At 41.9% G+C, this 19,555-nt stretch overlaps 1 protein-coding gene across 5 annotated transcripts in view; it reads left to right on the top strand.

The window, feature by feature from the left end:
- SCN8A (sodium voltage-gated channel alpha subunit 8) overlaps positions 1-19,555 on the top strand; it is a 265,318-nt gene that overhangs the window by 230,698 nt on the left and 15,065 nt on the right. For 3 of the 5 annotated variants that reach the window (XM_066265290.1, XM_066265314.1, XM_066265282.1), the window contains exons 20-24: positions 3,110-3,283; positions 9,213-9,335; positions 15,729-16,013; positions 17,778-17,831; positions 18,316-18,453. In XM_066265290.1, the coding sequence (XP_066121387.1) occupies positions 3,110-3,283; positions 9,213-9,335; positions 15,729-16,013; positions 17,778-17,831; positions 18,316-18,453 (774 nt within the window). The remainder of the gene's footprint in view (positions 1-3,109; positions 3,284-9,212; positions 9,336-15,728; positions 16,014-17,777; positions 17,832-18,315; positions 18,454-19,555) is intronic. The other 2 variants (XM_066265307.1, XM_066265297.1) reach the window with 1 other exon arrangement.

A 19,555-nucleotide genomic window follows, 5' to 3' on the forward strand; every position in this document is an offset into this window, starting at 1 on the left:
GAAAGATTGAGTGGGGCCCAAGACTAGTTTCTCTGAGAATACAGATTAGGCTATGGACCCAAGGATAATGATCTATTGAAGTACTCTGGGCTGCTGTTTTGAGCTTTAGAATTAGAATCCACAGCTATCCAACATCCTGATCTTTAGCCTCAGCACAATCACTCTAAAACCTAAAACCTCCTTTCCATCAGGATGAAAATCCAAATTACCAAGTATCTGCACTGCTTGGTTTGCCCCAATCAAACAACTTCCTAAAGTGAACTTCCCTTTGTCACCTAATACCTCATATCTCTTGTTCTTTATCTTCAGTTGCCCAAGGTTTGGGGGGTAGTTCTCACCACTCCACCTGCCCTTACTGAATTTGGAGAACCTGTGGCATTAGCAGGTATTTAGAGAGTGAGATCTCTGGTGCACAGGTTGTCTATGTTCATGTGGTTGTAAGTGCTCATTAATCAGTGAGGCTGACAGGGCACAGAGTGGACAGGCCCCTCCCCTCCTTGGTTCTGGCTTTCACTTTCAGCCGGATTGTAACTGAGGAGACCTGGACAGGGTCTGGGGTGAGAAAGCTGTTGTCTAGCTGAATAGATTTGAGGGCACCAGGGACTAGAGGCACTATACATTTCCTTATTTTAATTAAGGGAAAGGTAAATGCAAAATTTTGAAATGTTTTTAAAGCAGGTGGGCACATTCATGTAGGTTTGGAGTAACACTTTTTTTTCCCTTAATCTAGAAACAAAAAAATAATAAGGTATAAACTCCAAATTCAGTGTTAAAGAGCTCACCAGTGTCTTGAGTACTTTGCTGATGTGTGAGGTCGGAGACTAAGGAAAGGAGAAACAGGCAGTAATATGTGGTAAAGAAGAGCTCAAGGATGATGAGGACCAAGTTTTTGTAGGAAAATTTCAGCACAAAATCAGAGAGCCAAAAAGAGGTGGCTTGGTGTCCTTGCTCTGAGGGAAGGGGAGCCACTGCCCTGTCCACTGAGTCATTTACTAATAGACAGGCATTCACTCAGTGCTTCCCAGTGCTGTGGAGGTCGCACCGTGACAGACACACTGGTCTCTGTCCTCGAGAAAGGGAGGATCAGACCGAGGCCAGTGTTGGAGAAAGGTGTTGTATTATTGTTGCCATCCTTCAAATCTAGTGAACAGAAAGCTGAAAGAGCAGGGAGCCAACCCAGCCTTCGAGTCTTCTCCTTCCTGTCCCCACAGAAAAAGCAGGAGTGAAAAAAATGTTTTGCACTTTGTTTACCTTTGACAATTTTTATTTTCATAATTGAATAAAATGGGATACTTGACTCAGTATATGAGACCCTGTGCAATAGTAAGCATGGGACTTTATGAATAACAAAGTGAGGCCACAGCTAAGATGTCTCAGAAAAGGCCAGACTGTAGTTGTGATGAGGCCTCAGACGGAGGGGATCAGAGCCTCGCAGGTCCTAGGCATCTCCTGTACGCTGGGTGATAGAACGGACTTCTACAAGTGGAGTGAAGGGGAAAGGACATGGAAGCTGTTGCTGTTTACACTGAGGGGATTCATTTGTACCAAGGTCCTGAGGACTGCGGACCCATGACCTCTGCCCCCACTGCCCAGTGATGAAACTGGGACACTCGATTGTCCATGTGCATCCGCTGTGGAGGATGAGTCTGCAGCAGCCCAGTTCTGTCGTTCTGGAACTGTTCGAGCTGGCACCTCCCATTGTGTGACAAGGGACTTGGTTTTCACTTCCAGTTGTTGTTTTTTTCACGCTTTAGGAATCCTCTCCTCTTGGCACCACACTGGTGTAATCCAGCACTCTGCACATACAAATGTCCATTTCTTTGTGTCAGGGAATTCCCATTCAGGAATTCCAGAGGAAGAAAGTGGTACTAAGATTTTTCTCATCTCAGTGTCAAGCAGCCCTTTGACCCTCCACCTGTGTCTGTGATCTCAGAGGCTGAAAGGAGAAAAGATTTTTGTCATATAAACATATAGCATCGGCAAGGATGTGAAGAAATTGGAACCATTACACACAGCTGGTGGGAATATAAAAAAGTAGTGCAACCACTTTGGAATACAGTTTGGCAGTTTCTCAAAAAAATGAACAGAGTTACCATATGATCTAGAAGTTCACTCCTAGTTATATATCCCAGAGAAGTGAAAACATGTCCACATAAAACTTGTACACAAGGCCCTGGCTGGTTGGCTCAGTGGTAGAGTGTCGGCCTGGCATACAGGAGTCCCAGGTTTGATCCCCAGCCAGGGCACACAGGAGAAGCGCCCATCTGCTTCTACACCCCTCCCCCTCTCCTTCCTCTCTGTCTCTCTCTTCCCCTCCCTCAGCCAAGGCTCCATTGGAGCAAAGTTGGCCCGGGCGCTGGGGATGGCTCCATGGCCTCGCCTCAGGCGCTAGAATGACTCTGGTCGCAACAGAGGGACACCCCAGATGGGCAGAACATCGCCCCCTGGTGGACATGCCGGGTGGATCCGGTCAGGTGCATGCGGGGGTCTGTCTGATTGCCTCCCCGTTTCCAACTTCAGAAAAATAAAAAATAAAAATAAATAAAAAATAAATAAAAACTTGTACACAGATGTTCACAAAATGCAACAGCCATACATTGGAATATTATACGTCAAAAAAAAGATTACTGATACATACTGCAATGTTGATGAACTTTGAAAACATGCTAAATTAAAGAAGCCAGACACAAAGGACCACATATTGTATGATTTTATGTATATGAAATGTCCAGAATAGGCAAATCTGTAGAGGTAGAAAGTAGATTAGTAGTTGCCTAAGACTAGGGGGAGATACCTAGAGAGGGGCTATTGGAGAAAGTGGGCTTTCTTTTTGGGGTAATGAAGATATTCTAAAATTGACTGTGTTGATGGGTGCACAACTATGAATATGCTAAACGTTAGAGAACTGTATACTTTAAATAGCTGAATTGTATGGTATATTTCAATAAAACTTTTTTTAAAAAGCCATAGATAGCAGGGGAGTAAAGGGAAAGAGACAGGAAGCTCATGACAGGCCAGCCACAGGTGGGAGGCGCTGCCGGGAGGGCAGTGCTTCCTGTGTTGCTTGTTTACCCTTAGGCACTACAGGCAGCTGCTGCCTCTCTTTCAGGCCTTCGAAGACATCTACATTGAGCAGAGGAAGACCATTCGAACCATCCTGGAATATGCTGACAAAGTCTTCACCTATATCTTCATCCTGGAGATGTTGCTCAAGTGGACAGCCTATGGCTTTGTCAAGTTCTTTACCAATGCCTGGTGCTGGCTGGACTTCCTCATTGTGGCTGTACGTGTCTTGCTTTCTACTTCCCACCCTTTCTAGCAGGAAAACAAAAATGGGTTTTTCTTCCTTTAATGGCTGGAGTTTCATCTAATGACTGGGGCCCAGGGAGTAAGACAATGTGTAGATGGATGTAGGTCTGGGTAAAGTTGCTTTCAGAGAAGTCAGATCTTAACTTTGAGAAGGGGGCTCTGAAGCCCCTGCATTTGCTCCAGGGGCTGATCAACCAGGTCTTTATCTTGGTGGTTTGGCTCTAGGAAGGGGAAGTGGAATCACTGGTGTTAAAGCCCCTTGTCTTTAGGCTGGGACAGGAACCTCTTATCTCAAAACAGCAGGCTGTTCTCTTTCTGCTGCCAGCAGAGGGGTGAGAGAATGAGGTGGGTGCTGCTGGGCTGCAAATGGAGGAGCAACCGAGGTGTTCTCTCTTGCTGACTGTTTCTCTGGACGCTTCCACCCAACTCAAGCCTTCATAGCAGACTGCTCTGAACAAGTCGGTCTCAGTGAGATGGGGAGCTCACAGCAAAATAAAGCCCCCCTTCCCTCGCATTGCCGTTTCCACAGTGATGATCAAACTTAAGAAAATCCTTTTTCCTCCAGGTTCCAAGACCATCTTCGAGGCTTGTGGTGGCCATTATGTCTCGTGTTACTTTTCAGGGTGGAAGCTGCTGCATCATCTGTAATTATCTCTTACCCCACCAGCAGTTCTTTCTTATTGGCTCTTCTAACCATGGTGATTGTCTCTTATTCTGTGTAATAACTAAAGCTTTCTCCCCCCTCAGCCAAATCAGCATTTGAGACAAAGGGTGAATGGGAACTGCAGGCACAGAGCTATGGAGAATTCAGTTCCTGATGAGCACTGAGAAGTGCCAAGAAAGTAGAGTGTGTGCAGGCTGAGGTGGCACATTTAGAATATAGGTTTTGTTGACTGTATGGTAAGTTACATATAGAATGCTTCTAGGCTCTAGGATAGAACAGCATGGAACTCACTTCCTCAGAGACTAGGAGCCCAACACTGTAGCAGCAATGACCTCTGCTCTGTAAATGTATTCCTTTCCCAGCAAGTTGTCTGCAACTTCCATAGTTAATGACTCCTTCCAACACCCATCACTATGCCCCCATTTGCATTTCCCATTTCAAAAAGCAAACCTTTGGGAAGATGCCTAAATGAGGTGAGGAGGTCCCCCTTTGCCCATAAAGTGAGACAAATGGGTGGTGCCCCAGGGAGTACCAGCTTGAAACCCTCATAGCAAAAGGTTTCAGCACTCCCTTTAGCAGCTGTTGACAGCACTTTGTGATAGAAGGACCTCTGCCTCCCACAGATGGAAACCTGAGCTCTAGGAATTAGGGAATGGGCCTGAGATAAGGCCAAGAGAACTAGAGAGACGCTGGGCCAGCTCACTTTCTAGAGCACAGGGAAGTACCATAGAGTCTTTATTTTACTATAATTCCCCAGGACCACTTAGAGCCAGGTGGGACACCTATGGGAGTCCTAAAAGCCCTCATATTCTGGACCTTTCAATGACGTGGGCAGACATATCTACACCACACTCCCAAAGGCCTAGGGAAGCTGTGATTTTGGAGCAAATCTCCCTCATCATGACACTTGCTACCACCCTAACCTGAACTACTCTCTTTCTCTTCTCCCTGGTGTGAGCAACCCCAGAATTCAAGATATTGATCAGGCATCTCACATCCCTCTGGTACCCAAATAAACTGCTGAAAGCATTAACAGTTCTGCACATCACCGTTTATTTAGCAGACATTTTTACCACTTTTTATACTAGGTGGCAGGGAAGTAAAAAGCGTGAGACAGGTAGGTAGCCGAGTAACAATCCATAGATCCCTCCTGTTTGGGGGAGTTGCTGCATTCTTACATCGCCATGGGGCCTGACAGTGGCTCCTGCAAACACCTCTGCACCAGTTATTAGTAAACAAATACCACTCTCTGTGTAAAATTGTCCCGGGAGCCATAAGGAGTCAAAGGAATAGGCAGGTGTGCTCCAGCCCCTGCAGAACGTCACTAACTTGCAGGGCCACTTTGGCCTGATTCAGGCTGCTGGTAATCTAGCATTCTGGGAACAAGGCTCCCCCAGGACCCTCTCTTTGTTAACTTCTTTCAGACAGAACACTATATTTAGTCTTCATGCATCAAATGTTTACTAAGCACCCACCACATGCAAAGCCTGCTGCCAAATGTTGGGAAGAATACAGAGAGTAGAAAACATGGGCACTCCTAATGACCTGAAAAGATGAAAAGCACACACTCACAAATTACCATAGCAGAAGCAGAGTTCACTCAGAAGGAACAGCCCCGTGTGAGCCATGGCCACACTGGTGGCCATTTTTGAGTTGTGGGTGGAGAATAAGGCTTCAGTGACAGCTGGACAATTGGAACTGTCAGAGTTTTCACTGTCCTTTTGAGTAAAAAGTCTAGTGCTTGGCATTTTAGATCATCAAGCAGTGTAAAAATTTTACATCCTAATTTAGCACCCTTTAAACTCTCCCATTTCATCCACCATGACTGATGTCTGAATCTCTTATTCATCACCATGTTTGTTCCCCTAATGAATTTTCATTCTTGTTATTGTCCCTTAAATCTGCTATGAGTGCTGGCCCTGGCCGGTTGGCTCAGTGGTGGAGCATCGGCCTGGCGTGCAAGGGGTCCCGGGTTCAATTCCCGGCCAGGGCACACAGGAGAAGCGCCCATCTGCTTCTCCACCCCTCCCCCTTTCCTTTCTCTCTGTCTCTCTGTCTCTCTCTTCCCCTCCCGCAGCGAGGCTCCATTGGAGCAAAGATGGCCTGGGTGCTGGGGATGGCTCCTTGGCCTCTGCCCCAGGCGCTAGAGTGGCTCTGGCGGCAACAGAGCGACGCCCCGGAGGGGCAGAGCATCGCCCCCTGGTGGGCAGAGCGTTGCCCTCTTGTGGGCGTGCCGGGTGGATCCCAGTCGGGCGCATGCGGGAGTCTGTCTGACTGTCTCTCCCCGTTTCCCGCTTCGGGGAAAAAAAAAATCTGCTATGTGTGCTTTTTAGAATCATGGGATAATCCAGATAATTTATAAGATTAATTCTCTTTATCTATAAATTATGCAAGTTCCCAGAGACAACATTTTTATTTTGCTTAGGTCCTTGGCCACACTGGAGACCTTGTCTTGTGAAAGAATCTTGTCATCTTTTCCCTAGGGAGATCTGCCACGTCACGTCCAGAGGTTAGCCAACACATCTGTTACAGGGATGGGAACTTTCAGAAACCACTCATCTCATCCTGAATTCAGACTTCTGAAATATTCTCTATTTGAAATGTTCACATCATTTTGAAAAGTCACCCATTGTCTTCCCCTTTATTTCTATGGCTTCAGCCGTAGGTACCCTGAGTTTTGACTTCTGAACTCCTTTTTCTTTTTCAGGTATGATTCTTTCCTTACAGTTTCCTTAAACTTTAAGCAACGTTCTGATTATCTCCAGTGAGAGTTTAACATGGAGACTCTAAGGATTATAAGAAAGTCCTCAACTACTAAGGAATAACCCAGATAGGATCCTTACTGATCTTGTCTGGGGAGAGCTTGGTCAGACTGATCAATCAGTCAAGTGCAAATTCTCTCAGCAAACATTTAGAGCCAACCTCTGGATTGACATTTGTACCTCCTTCCACTTTAGGCCTATTTGTTATCGGATAAATCATACTCACCCCCTTAAAGGAGGTCTTCTTGCTTTGTATGGGGCTGATAGCCACTGAAAGCTTATTAGGGTTTTGGTGGGGTTTTTTGTTTGTTTGTTTGTTTGTTTGCATTGTTTGCCTGGCACAGGTCACAGGACAAAGCTGATGAGGGAGATTTAGAACTCAGGTACTTGATTGGGCTGGGATAACTTACCTGCAGATGTACCTATTAAGATCTTGGTAAGAATCTGGCAGTTTTAGATTGCTTATGTTTAAGAGTCAGCTGTTATTTGGCAATAGGGAGCAAAAGATATCTTCATGTCTTATTAATGATGATCGATGGAAGGAAAATGATTGATTATTGCTACTGTGTTCTAGATAAGCCTTTTGAGGCCCTTGTTTTAAATAGAAATTCAACTCTGAACTATGTACCCTTTAAAGAACATGAGTAGCCTAATAGGGCAACATTTAATTCCAGATTTGCTTTGTACACTGCCTAGGATTCCAGAGACAATTTCTATATTGATTGATTATAATACATGCATAGATAAAGGTTCACACCCCATTTTAAAATTGAAACCTTTAAGTCTCCTCATCCCTGACTTTAACCAGTCATTGATCTTCTGCGTCTACCTCCTACCAGTCCTGCTGCTCAATTATAAATATCTTCTTTTTAAAAAAAAAAAATACAGTTTTGTGCATTCAAAGATGCAGATTTAAATCCCTAAAATAAAGATGAAAAGTAACAGATGAAAACTAAGCTGTGAGTTGGTATTTTTCCCCCCTCTGAATTTGCTTTAAAAAGGAATTCAGGCTAAGCAGATATGTAACCACCACTTCCCAGTAGAGGGAACTTAAAAATTGTTGATGGGAACATCTTAACCTATCCGAGAATAAAGGAAAGACTGCCATAAGAAACTGAAAGCCATACTAGTCTAGGTTTTGATCAACTAAATGTATTTTCAGGTCTCAGGTCAGGCACAGCTCTAATAGTCGATAATTAGTATCTAGTGTTAAGTGATCATCCTGGTAAATTCTCTGAGGGTTCTGGTAGAATAGGTGAGTTTGTCTCTGGAAGAGCAGAAAAACATTCCACTGTGACTCTAGGCCTAGAGACTTCCAGACTTCTCCTGAATATGCCAATACACATACAACTCTGGCTTCTCAGGTACCTGTAATCCTCTACTGGGATATTGGCATCTAACATGCCAGTGGGGGAGGTGATCTGTCCATGGCAGAAGGAGCTCCGGCCTGGGCATCAAAAGTGTGAGTCTCAATCCTAGCTTCAGGACTGCTGTGATATACTGAGCCAACTCTTTTGTATTGGGTATATGGGTCTCAATTTTCTCATCTATAAAATAAACATGTTTTAATTCTTCCAAGAATCTTTCCAGCTGTTATTTAAATGATGAGAAAATAGAAGATTGGCCTGGAAAGGACTGACCTGTGGCCAGGTTATTTTGGGCTATTTGGGGAGTATAAGAAAAAGCATGGATGCAGATGTCCAGACCCACCCAAGTTCTCACGGCCATGAAGGAATCATGGTTATAGTTAAAAGATGGAAGGATTATTATAATTAAAGATGAGAAATGGAAGAATTACTTAAGTGAGTCCTCATAAAGTCAAAATTTGGTCAAGAAGTTTTTTCATTTTGTTCCTTTTCTTCATGAGATCTGTAAAGTCAGCTGTGGTACTTATTGAATGTTTCCTTTGTTGATGTAGTGACTCATCAAATTCTCAAACAAATGGTTTCTTGTCACCCAGGAGAAAGAGAGCTTGTCCCTGTTGGAAATCCCTTGTGAATGAGTTGAGGAGGGGGCAGCTTGTGTGGAGTATATATATTTATCTGTATTCTTTTCCATAGGTACCATTAAATTTGTCTGGCTTAATTTAATGGGAACTTCTGGGACCTGCAGAGACTGTAAAGGGCGAGGGTAAGGTTTTTGTCATCTGTTCAGGCTCCTCTTCTTCCAATGGACCTTCCTCATTCTCTCCCGCTCCCTTCAACCTCTTCCCTTTTCCAGCTTGTATGTATGTCTACCACCCTCTCAATTTTTCTCTTCCCTTTGTGTTTTTTATTCTGCCTCTCTCAACCACCTTTCCTTCCAGGTCGTTTGAGTCCAAGTTGAAGTAGGCAGCTGGTGTTACCCACTTCCTCTACTGGGGTGGGGGGGCAACCTGTATAAATCAGTGCTAGGGGCTTTGTTCTAATACTCTGGAACCTCTGTTTTCTTTTCTTCTTTTTTTTCCTTTTTTGTTTTTCTCTTCTGTTTCCGTGTAGGTCTCTTTAGTCAGCCTTATAGCTAATGCCCTGGGCTACTCGGAACTAGGTGCCATAAAGTCCCTTAGGACCCTAAGAGCTTTGAGACCCTTAAGAGCCTTATCACGATTTGAAGGGATGAGGGTAAGATGCTAAGACCGCTGATCCTTCTGCATGCCAGTGGAAACTGTTTAAGCATGCTAGAACTGATCACATGGTGGAAAGATCATTCAAACCCCAACTCTGTGATGCAGCTGCTATTTGATCCTCCACTCTCCCCCATACCTGCCCCGTGTGAGGGTAGTTGCATTAAACTGCCTCATCACATTAATATTGGCCCCACCCCCAATGACATGCCATCACAGAACATGTTAACATTGGCTATTCTCATTTGGCCTGGCTTACCTGTAGCACTTGGGGCGGCTTTTCTGGGCTGTTGACATAATAGGGAGAACCACCAGGTGCAAAGAAGGGGAATTGTAACCCAGAGATCCACTGAAAAGCAGAGGCCATAGGCAGGGAAAGTCCTGTGTAGGGCCATCGGCCAGGTGGGAACTGTGACCTTGGAGTCACTGAGAAAACAGCTGAGAAGGGGCTTGAAAACATGATGGCAGGCCTGGAACTAGGGTGGAGCAGAATTTGGTATGGATCTGGGAAAAGAAATGCTTTTCTTTCTATTCTGATTCCTCTTATTGCACCTTGTTGTTCTCAGTCCAGTCCCATACGGACTGGCAGCCTCTGTTTGATAACAAAGCTTTCTTCCTCACCCCCTCCCCCCTGCCCATGCTATATAGTCCACTATCCTAATACTGTCAAAGTAATGACCAGGCACAATGCTGGAAGAATATCAGCTAGTTCTGAAATTTCTTGACACCTACTATTCCTGCTTTGGTGACACTGCACCCAAATCCAAAAGGTACAAGGTGCTGTCACCCTGCCAATTTAGAAATAAGGCTCCCTTTTTTGGTGCCTTTTTTCTGTTTCTGTTTATTTAAATAGTGTGTGTGTGTACATGTGCACACACACACACAAAAAAAGTCAATTTCCTAAAATCAAGTGGGCAACTGGCTTTTGGTGGTAATAGTTGTCCTGTGCTAATCAGAGAGGTCTGTTATACTTAACGAGACCAAGAAAACTCATTTTAATTCAGGTGTTAAATACATGCAGGAGAGCAAACCAGAGGATATGTTTTCAAATGTGCAAATATCAGAATCTAGGGATAAAATTAAACAGTTGCAATAGTCCACATCAACTGGATAAACTAGATACCAGGGCAGTGCTGCCTCATTCATTCCTCGTCTGTGATCCTGGCCACTGTTCTCTGAGGATACCCATACTTGTACAGAAAGATAAAAATTTCACTAGGACTTGGGAATTTTATTTTATTATTTAGTTCATTCAGACAAATGCTTTCTGCAACAAATTTATGTTTTTTATACAGCACAGTCACAGTTTGGTTTACTAAATACAAGCTTTCTGCAACCCACCCAAAGCCTTTGTAGGAAGGTCAGGTCCACAGCAGCATAAATTCATTTTAATTTAGAAAGCAAAACAAAACTTGGGATTCTAAGTCTTTCTCCCATAGATCAGAGAGATTTCAGAATGTATAATAAGGTCATTGTTATTGCAGGCTAAATGTAGGGAGAGGGTGTACTGCAGAAGAGCCAGTGTTTCAGTCAGCCATGGCACCATTGTAAATAGGATTAAAATGCTCTCCCTTCCTCCCCTCCTGCCCAACTTTATCAGAAGAGGTTAAATTTTTTTAAATAACTCATACTAGTTTTGTTATAGAGTTGATTATTTGTTTTGGTGACTGAAAAACAGATTTTTAAAGTCCGTTAACCCTGGCTGGGTAGCACAGTTGATTCGAGGGTCATCCCCATACACCAAGGTTGTGGGTTTGACCCCCCATCAGGACACACAAGAATCAACAAATGAATTCATAAATAAGTGGAACAACAAATCAGTGTTTCTCTTCCTGCCCCCTTCTCCCTCTCTAAAATCAATTTATCAATAAATAAAAAGTCCATTGAGGGCCTGACCAGGTCGCAGCATAGTGGATAGAGCATCGACCTGGGATGCTGAGGACCCAGGTTCAGAAGCCCATTGAAGACAATATTTGCAACATTGTACCTGAGCCCAGTAGCCTATAATCCTCCACATTCCCCAACAGTGATCTTGGATGTCCTAAAACAAAACTGGTAATAACCTGAAGAAAGCCTAAGAAGTGCCCAACTAATACTTTGCTACTAACTCTCAGTCTGGATAGATGCTCATTACTGCTAGTTCTACCCCTTGGCAGAAATAGTCCTCACAGGCCCTGGCTGGTTGGCTCAGTAGTAGAGTGTCTCCACCCAGCATGTGGATGTCCCAGGTTCAATTCCCGGTCAGGACACACAGGAGAAGCTACCATCTGCTTCTCCACCCCTCCCCCTCTTCCTTTTCTCTCTCCCTCTTTCTCTCTCTTCCTCTTCCCCTCCTGCAGCCATGACTCCATTGGTTCAAGTGAGTTGGTGCCAGGCGCTGAGAATGGTGCCCTGAAGCCTCAGCCTCAGTGTTAAAAATAGATCAGTTGCCAAGCAATGGTCCCAGATGGGCAGAACATTTTCTGGTAGGGGGTTTGCTGAGTGGATCCCTGTCACAGAGCATGTGAGAGTCTGTCTCTGTCTCCCCTCCTCTCACTTAAAAAAGAAAAAAGAAAGAAAGAAAGAAAGAAAGAAAGAAAGAAAGAAAGAAAGAAAAAGAGAAAGAGAAAAGAAAGAAAGAAAGGAAAAGAAAAGAAAAGAAAAAAGAAAGAAAGAAAATAGTCCTCACAGACCAGCTGGTGCCAGTTCCCTTTTGGTGGCTACACCTTTTCTTTTTCTCACCTTTCCTGGACTCTCAGTTTCTACCACCCCAAAACTTTTACTTGTCAGCTTTCAAGTTTAAGAGGCCAGAGGTCCAAAATGGGTGATCAGAACAGTAGAAAGTTTTATTTGAAAAACATTGGAAAGTGAGACTTCTATGTCAAGGTTTTCTCAAATAAGATAATATGAGCAGGAATAAATGTGAACCCAAAGCTGTGATTTCAGTGAATAAACGTTCAGCAAGGGAAGCTCTGGTATAGGAGTGTCACCACTTTTGGTTGACTCCAACTAACAGCTCAGGACCCATTCCTGTGCTGTGGGTGAATAACTCCAAGAAAGAAAAAGATTGAATTTGCCTGAGTTTAAAGTTTTATTTTAATGTTACTTTTCTATGGGGGCATATGTTTTTAATTCTTTGGTTTGGCTTCTTGTGTATGCCAACACTTGAGAGATTACCCTTAGAAAATGTTAAGTAAGAAATCTTCAAGAACTGAATACAATCAATGCAAATAGGCTCAACTGTCACTGTGCTGCTCCAATGACAGGCTCAGACCTTCACTGGAGAGGGGACATATGGCCCTAGGCCGTCCTGGGACACTGAATTCAGTCTCTTCCCCTCTTCTTCCTCAAACCAAAGACCAGAAAATTGAAACACTCATGCTATTGGCAAAGGAATACTTAATGTAGTTCTTTGCTTTTCTCTCCTCCATAGTAATCTTCATTTTAAATGTTGCTGTGCTATTAATTTTTGAGGTTACATAATAGTATGCTATGAAACATGCATGCATTTTTGTTGATTGTCAGTACATTGTTATCCATTAAAGCCATGTTCCCTCTGCCAGATATTAAAAGCTATTTGACAGATTTTATAATATTTAATGAGCAATAATATTCTAGGCATTAGAGAGGACAAAAATGTTGTAAGATTTACTATTCATTGCCATTTTCTCATCAATTAAATGAAATTTATATAAATTGCTAAGTATAAACTTTTATTGAAAACAATAACTTTTTATAGATTGCTAGAACCTAGCTTTGAGTAAAATTTCTGTACCTACTTTTTAAAAATAATGAATTTCAGTATAATTAAAGGCTATGTAGAGTAACAAGGATTATTAGAGAGCAGAGGAGATTCAGTTTATTAAATGACTATCTGTGGACACTTGAATTACCATTTGTAATATATCTATAGTGTGAAAGTTCAGAATAACAAAGAGTAGATTCTTACCCTTTGCTGAGAATATCAGCACAATTATGTATGGAGCACAGTTAAACAATTTCTGTTTAACATATTGCAGTTTATCAGCTACTGTTTATAGCAAGAAAGAATTATTAGTAAATTTCATCAACTCTTTTTTCTGCTCATAAAACTAAGGTAAGAAGTTTTACTTTGGTTATGACTAATAAATGAAAGTATGTTTACATCTTATAAATACATTGGATTTTTAAGTTATACACATCTGAGAACAGCACTCAGTAAATACTTTTGTGTATTGATTCCTTTAATCAATCGATGAATATAAAAGTGTAAAGAAATCACTTAGTCAATTAGCGAATTATCCTTTCCTGCTGTAAATATTACCCCATATATGGCTGTACCACAAAGATACCAAGTAAAACAGGTTAGACTGAGTTGAAATAGAAGAGTTCCTAGAGGAGGAAGATTCTGAATTGAGGTTTTAAAAATATTTCTGTGTTTCAAATCTTTTGGCGGCCTATTTCCCTATTGTGTACTTGAGAGGATCTAACTGAAGGTTGTGATCACCTACAGCTCTGCTGCAAAATGCTGTCACATAGACCTGAGATTTTGAATCTTTACATAATCTACTCTTATCATTTGAGAAATGATTATTCCTTTTGTGGATCACCCTCTCTTTGCCTGTTCTCTTGCACATGTCATTGCTTTCTGGTGCTCCCACCAAAGGATGAGCAACTGTATAATGAGGAGGTAAAATTCAAATCTGATCTCTTGATAAATTTGGTAACAAGTAAATAAATATGAATATTAGTCTTCAAAATTGCATGGAGGATTTTTCAGATTTCAGATATTCTGGCTTTTTTTTCTCTAAGTAATGAGTACTTGAAATATAACCATCTTATACTAATGACAGAGCTATTAGATCTAGAAGAGATTTCTTGGTCTAAGAATTAAGAAATAACTGCCTCTCAATCTAAAGGCCTTCATATATGAATTGGAGAAACACAAGACTAATATTTTAACCTAAGGAAGAGTGATTCCTTAGAATCTCATTGCCTTTTTTATATGGGACAGAACAGACAGCTCTTCTCAGCCACGTGTTCCAATGAATGACATTGCAGTCGAAGACAAAAGCAGAATATAAAGAAAATCCAAGTCAGGCTCAAATTAGAGCCCAGAACTGCCCCCTGGTGTTCCTTCTACAGCATGGTCCTTTTGGCCCCGAGGGTGCTGAACTAGTTGGTGGCCTGTCCTGTTTGTCTCTTATCTGCATTGAAAAACTGCAGGGACATGATGATACTTGTCACCGCCTTCTAACAAAATATTAGAAGACTTCATTTTTACCCATTGTCTTTATTTTAACTCCATTAATCTTCCTAGATACCAGAAAAAGGAAGAACATTCTTCCCATTTTAGAGTCACCTTTCTGGGCCTTAGCAGTCCCACTTAAGACAACAGCAAGTAAGAATCAGGGCAGAAATGAACACCAACCTTGTCTTTGTCTCACGACCTGAAAGGCTATTTTTGTAAGCATTCTGAACTCCTCTGGTGGAAATTGCTGCCACAGTGGAAGTGTTGTCTAGCTACTCTCACCTATAGTGTGAAGCAGTCCAAGTTAAAACAACCCAGAAACTTTGATTCCTGAAAGATTATTTTCCTTTCCTTTTTTTCTTTCATTCTTCAGTTTTTATGGACAGTGATTTTTAACAGTATGCCAATTTTGCATTTTAAGAGCAGTGATCTAATTTAAAACTTCCCCCCAAAACTTGTCATTCTTATTTCTCATACATTGCGAAGAGTTGAGCAGAGACATCAGCATTAGCCAAGCAAAGGGTGACTTAAATTTAGAAGCCTATAAAGTCAGGAAAACAATAGCTGAAAAAGAAGAATGAATCATGTATAAAAAACACATCTGTTCAGATTTTGTTTTATACTGTTTGGTAGAGGGAATATAGCTTTTTATTTTCTTCTTGAGCCTGCAAAATATGCATGCTCAGCTATTGCCTGAAATAAGGTAACTGGCCTTGCCTAGTCATAAAAAAACCTTTATGTACCAATGACTCACTGCTGACCCCAAAGGGTGGCTCTCTGTGATTCTGAACAAAAATGCTTTGTTTTGCAGAGGGGGAATGTCTGTTGACAGACAATGGTGAGCTAGAAATCACTCAGATTTTCCCATGGGGCGTATTTTATGAGTTGAAGAGGGAGATTGGACTAAAAAATAATTTTTTGGGAGAAGACCTAAATCAACTTGGGCAGAGAGGATTTATGTTAGGTGAAATAAATATGTAATAAGCATTCCTCAAAACATACTTTATAAATTTAGAAAAATTTGGCCCTACTTCTGGATCTCTCTAGTTACCCTAATTCCAAAAGGAACTTATTTCTATAGTCACAGCAAGCTACACAATGTCATTCCCCTCCTGGAAATCAAAAATGTGTGTTTGCCTGTACTTCTTTCCGATGCTCAGCAACCTCCCCCTTCCAATGCAGGTGGTGGTGAATGCCTTGGTGGGTGCCATCCCCTCCATCATGAATGTGCTGCTGGTGTGTCTCATCTTCTGGCTGATTTTCAGCATCATGGGAGTTAACCTATTTGCGGGAAAGTACCACTACTGCTTTAATGAGACTGCTGAAAAACGATTTGAAATTGAAATTGTCAACAATAAAACTGACTGTGAAAAGCTCATGGAGGGGAACAATACAGAAATAAGATGGAAGAATGTGAAGATCAACTTTGACAATGTTGGAGCAGGATATCTGGCGCTTCTTCAGGTGGTGAGTATTGTTATTTTTTTCTGTCCTATGAAATTCAAATGGGTAGCAGAAATTATTTGGCTTCTTCTTGACCCTGAATGAAGATTGATTCTTAATAGGTCACATAGAATTGTGTCATTCCCAAACTAGTTCCAGGGAGACACCTTTCCTGAGTTCTCTGACTTCTCCAAGACCTCACTCAAAGGAAGTCTCTCTCTGAAACTCAGCAATAATAAAGATTCCTGCAGTATGATGAAGTTACAGAGTGATCACTTGCTATCTCCAGGACAGAGAATGTAGTTAAATAAAAATGAAAAACTGAAGATAAGCGTATAGACCAAAAAAAGAAAAAGAGAGAGAAGGGATGGCAGTTTTGATCAAATGGAACAATTCTACATAACTTCTACACTAAAGTTAACGGAAAGAATATGGTAGTGCTGTGATGCTGCCACTCAGGTCAACCTCAGAGAAAGGTCTGAATGTATCACACACAGTAAGAAAGGATTCATCTTAATCAAGTAACATTCCATCATGCCTAGTTTTCTTCTCTCACCAATTTTTTGGAATGTTTTATTGTGTGATGCAATGAAAGTTCCTAGGCTTTGGAATCAGATGAAGGTTTGAGACACATATTTATTGGATATGTAGTCTTGGACAAATTACTCAACTTTCCTGAATCTGTTTCTTCATCTATTAAATGTGGATAATAATACTTTGCATGGTTGTAAAGAAGATTCATAATTTATTAAAATTTCTTAGCACAGTACCTAGCACATAGCAGTGCTTAATTAATGGTATTTGCGATTATATACATATGTTTGTTACTGTCGCTACCGTGTCTACATCATACAGATGCTGGGCCTATTAAATGTGGTAATGCAGGTGATGCTTTCAACCCAACATTACATATTAAGCATTTACTGTTAGCTAGTAGTAGAAGGCAAAGTTAATGGAAGGAGCAGTGTGGTTTATTTCACTCCAAAGTACTTTTGTTGTTTCCCAGTTCAAGAAATTGGACCCACAAATTGAGTTTGAATTGGAGCAGCTTCAGGAGACCAATGCACATCCCCCAGCCAGTCAAACATTGTATCAGAGCCCCCTCCATATGCAAGGCGCTGTGGTTGGCACTACCAAAGACATCAGATGAATAAAGTACTGTCCATGCCCTGAGTAAACTTAAAATCTGGTTAAGTAAATAAAACATAAACAATGTGAATGAAATATGGAAAATTTTAATTGGTTACTCATATTTGTTTGCAAAGTCAGACTAGATATACTAGATCAAGGAGTAGAAGTGGGAAGGGGCTGCCTGGACTAAAGCCAGTATTGCCACTACCACAAGCTAAACAAAGTTCTGACTTTGTTTTTCTGTTTGCTTTTTTAATGCAACTATGAATTTTTCAGACCTCATTGTTTGCTTAACACCTTTTTAAAAAAATTATTCTTCCAAGTACCCTCGATAGATTTCTGCTACTTATTCATAAATATAAGTATATAAGTGTACCCTAGCTTTAGGAAACCTCCTCAGGCTCATTTAAAAAACCTTTTGTAAAAGTATTATCGTTGTCAGCGTGTTTCTCTGCCAAATTTTGATGTTATTTTCAGGGACTTAGACAAAGCTCCCTTGGGACCTGTATAAACAGAAAATTGTATGTCCATGTGAGGCTGCACCCAGACTCCCTGTCTTGTGTTCTCAACGAACCTAAGCCTGGCCCCTTGGATCACGGCTTATACTCCCACCCACCCCCTAATAGGCACAGCCTAATGACTGACTCTGTTTGCCAGGCAACCTTCAAAGGCTGGATGGACATCATGTATGCAGCTGTAGATTCCCGAAAGGTAAGGATGCACCTGATGATACCACAACCTCTTTAGGTGGTTATAGAGTAGCAGCATGGTGGATCTCATCAAGAAAGAGAGAGGGTTAGAACACTCATTGCTTGTGTTGTTGATCATAAGGCACTTTTCTCCTCTTGCACTGACTCCAGGTGATCAGGCTGTTGCATGTAGCCTCGCCCAGGGGAACTGTCTGCTCTTCAGTGCTGCTTTGAATAAGTTTGGCTCCTACTGCACAGCCTCCCCTCCTCCTCACCTCATGATTTGCATATTCTCCACCTAAATCATGGCAGAAATAATGTCTTCTGAGGGCAGGACCTGCCAAGTGTGAAGGAGACAGGCAGAGAGAATCTAGGGCTCCCCTTTCCCAGCTTGTTCAGCACCTTGAGTAGTTAGTTATGGCTGATGTTGTTGGCAGGTCAGAATTACCTACCTGATTCCCAAGCTAGGAACTCACTCTCTTCCTTTTTCTCCTGTCCTTTGACAGCCCGAGCAGCAGCCTAAGTATGAGGACAACATCTACATGTACATCTACTTTGTCATCTTCATCATCTTCGGCTCCTTCTTCACCCTGAACCTCTTCATTGGTGTCATCATTGATAACTTCAATCAACAAAAGAAAAAGATAGGTCTCCTCTCCTCATTGCCAGTGGTCAAGAGGTCAACCCAGATGCAGGCCATAGCTCCCTATGTCTTTGTCCCTATCTCTAGAGAGATAGCACCTCTTTTCCTATAAAATCCATATTATCATCTCACTGTGGACTTGCCCCACTGTGCATTAGTCCCAAGCAACTCTTTCTGTTGAGGGCTAGATCTCACAGTGTGTGGTTTACTATAGTTACTAGCAATCTTATTCTTGAAGCCTTTTACTGGTTTGGGGCTCCTACCAGAGGGAGGCAGGGTAGGAAAGGGTCTAGTGACAGGGGTGAAAATGAAAGCACATGAATAGCTGTAGTGAGAAGTAGAAATTGTTTAGAGTATAACTAACTATCCATGTTAATCCCTGGGTACTACTAGGAACTGGGGTTTGAGAGACTGTCCTTTAAAAGTTCACGTCCTTATTTGTCCCAGGTGGTTAATAATTTTCCAAAGCAAATTGAAAAGATTACTCATTATTCATTTTATAAATCAAGTCTGTTGCAACATTCTACAAAGAACTCCCCAAATTTTTTTTTATACCAGAATTTCTACATTTTTAATGTTGTCAGAAATAAATGAGCCATTTTCCAGAATGTGAAAAATCCTTTTATTTTAATTTTTTTTTCCCCTAGAATTCTGTTAAGAAAGCAAGCCGAAAAAAATTTAAGAACCAGTGAAATGTGACTGTCTTCAAAGTCACTGCTCTTAAGTTTAACCCTTCCCTGAGTCTGTAATTGGATAGTTCATTTCCTTTCTTCCTAGCAGATCTCAGAAAACCCAACCTGAAAACAAAGGCAGGTTTCTCTGAATTATAACAGTTGTCCCAGATCTACCTCACTCTGGGACAACAATTAGCTGAACTGATTTCAGGAAAGGCAAGGGTGGGCCTGACCTGTGGTGGCGCAGTGGATAAAGTGCTACCCGGAATGCTGAGGTGGCCAGTTTGCAACTTCAGGCTTGCCTGGCTAAGGCACATGGGAGTTGATGCTTCCTGCTCCTCCCCCCCTTCTCTCTTTCTCTCTCTTTCCTCTCTAAAAATGAATAAATAAAAATCTAAAATCAAGGAAAGGCAAGGGATAAGTCTTCCT

Source organism: Saccopteryx bilineata, chromosome 1 (genome assembly GCF_036850765.1).
Source record: "Saccopteryx bilineata isolate mSacBil1 chromosome 1, mSacBil1_pri_phased_curated, whole genome shotgun sequence".
Lineage (NCBI taxonomy): Eukaryota > Metazoa > Chordata > Mammalia > Chiroptera > Emballonuridae > Saccopteryx > Saccopteryx bilineata.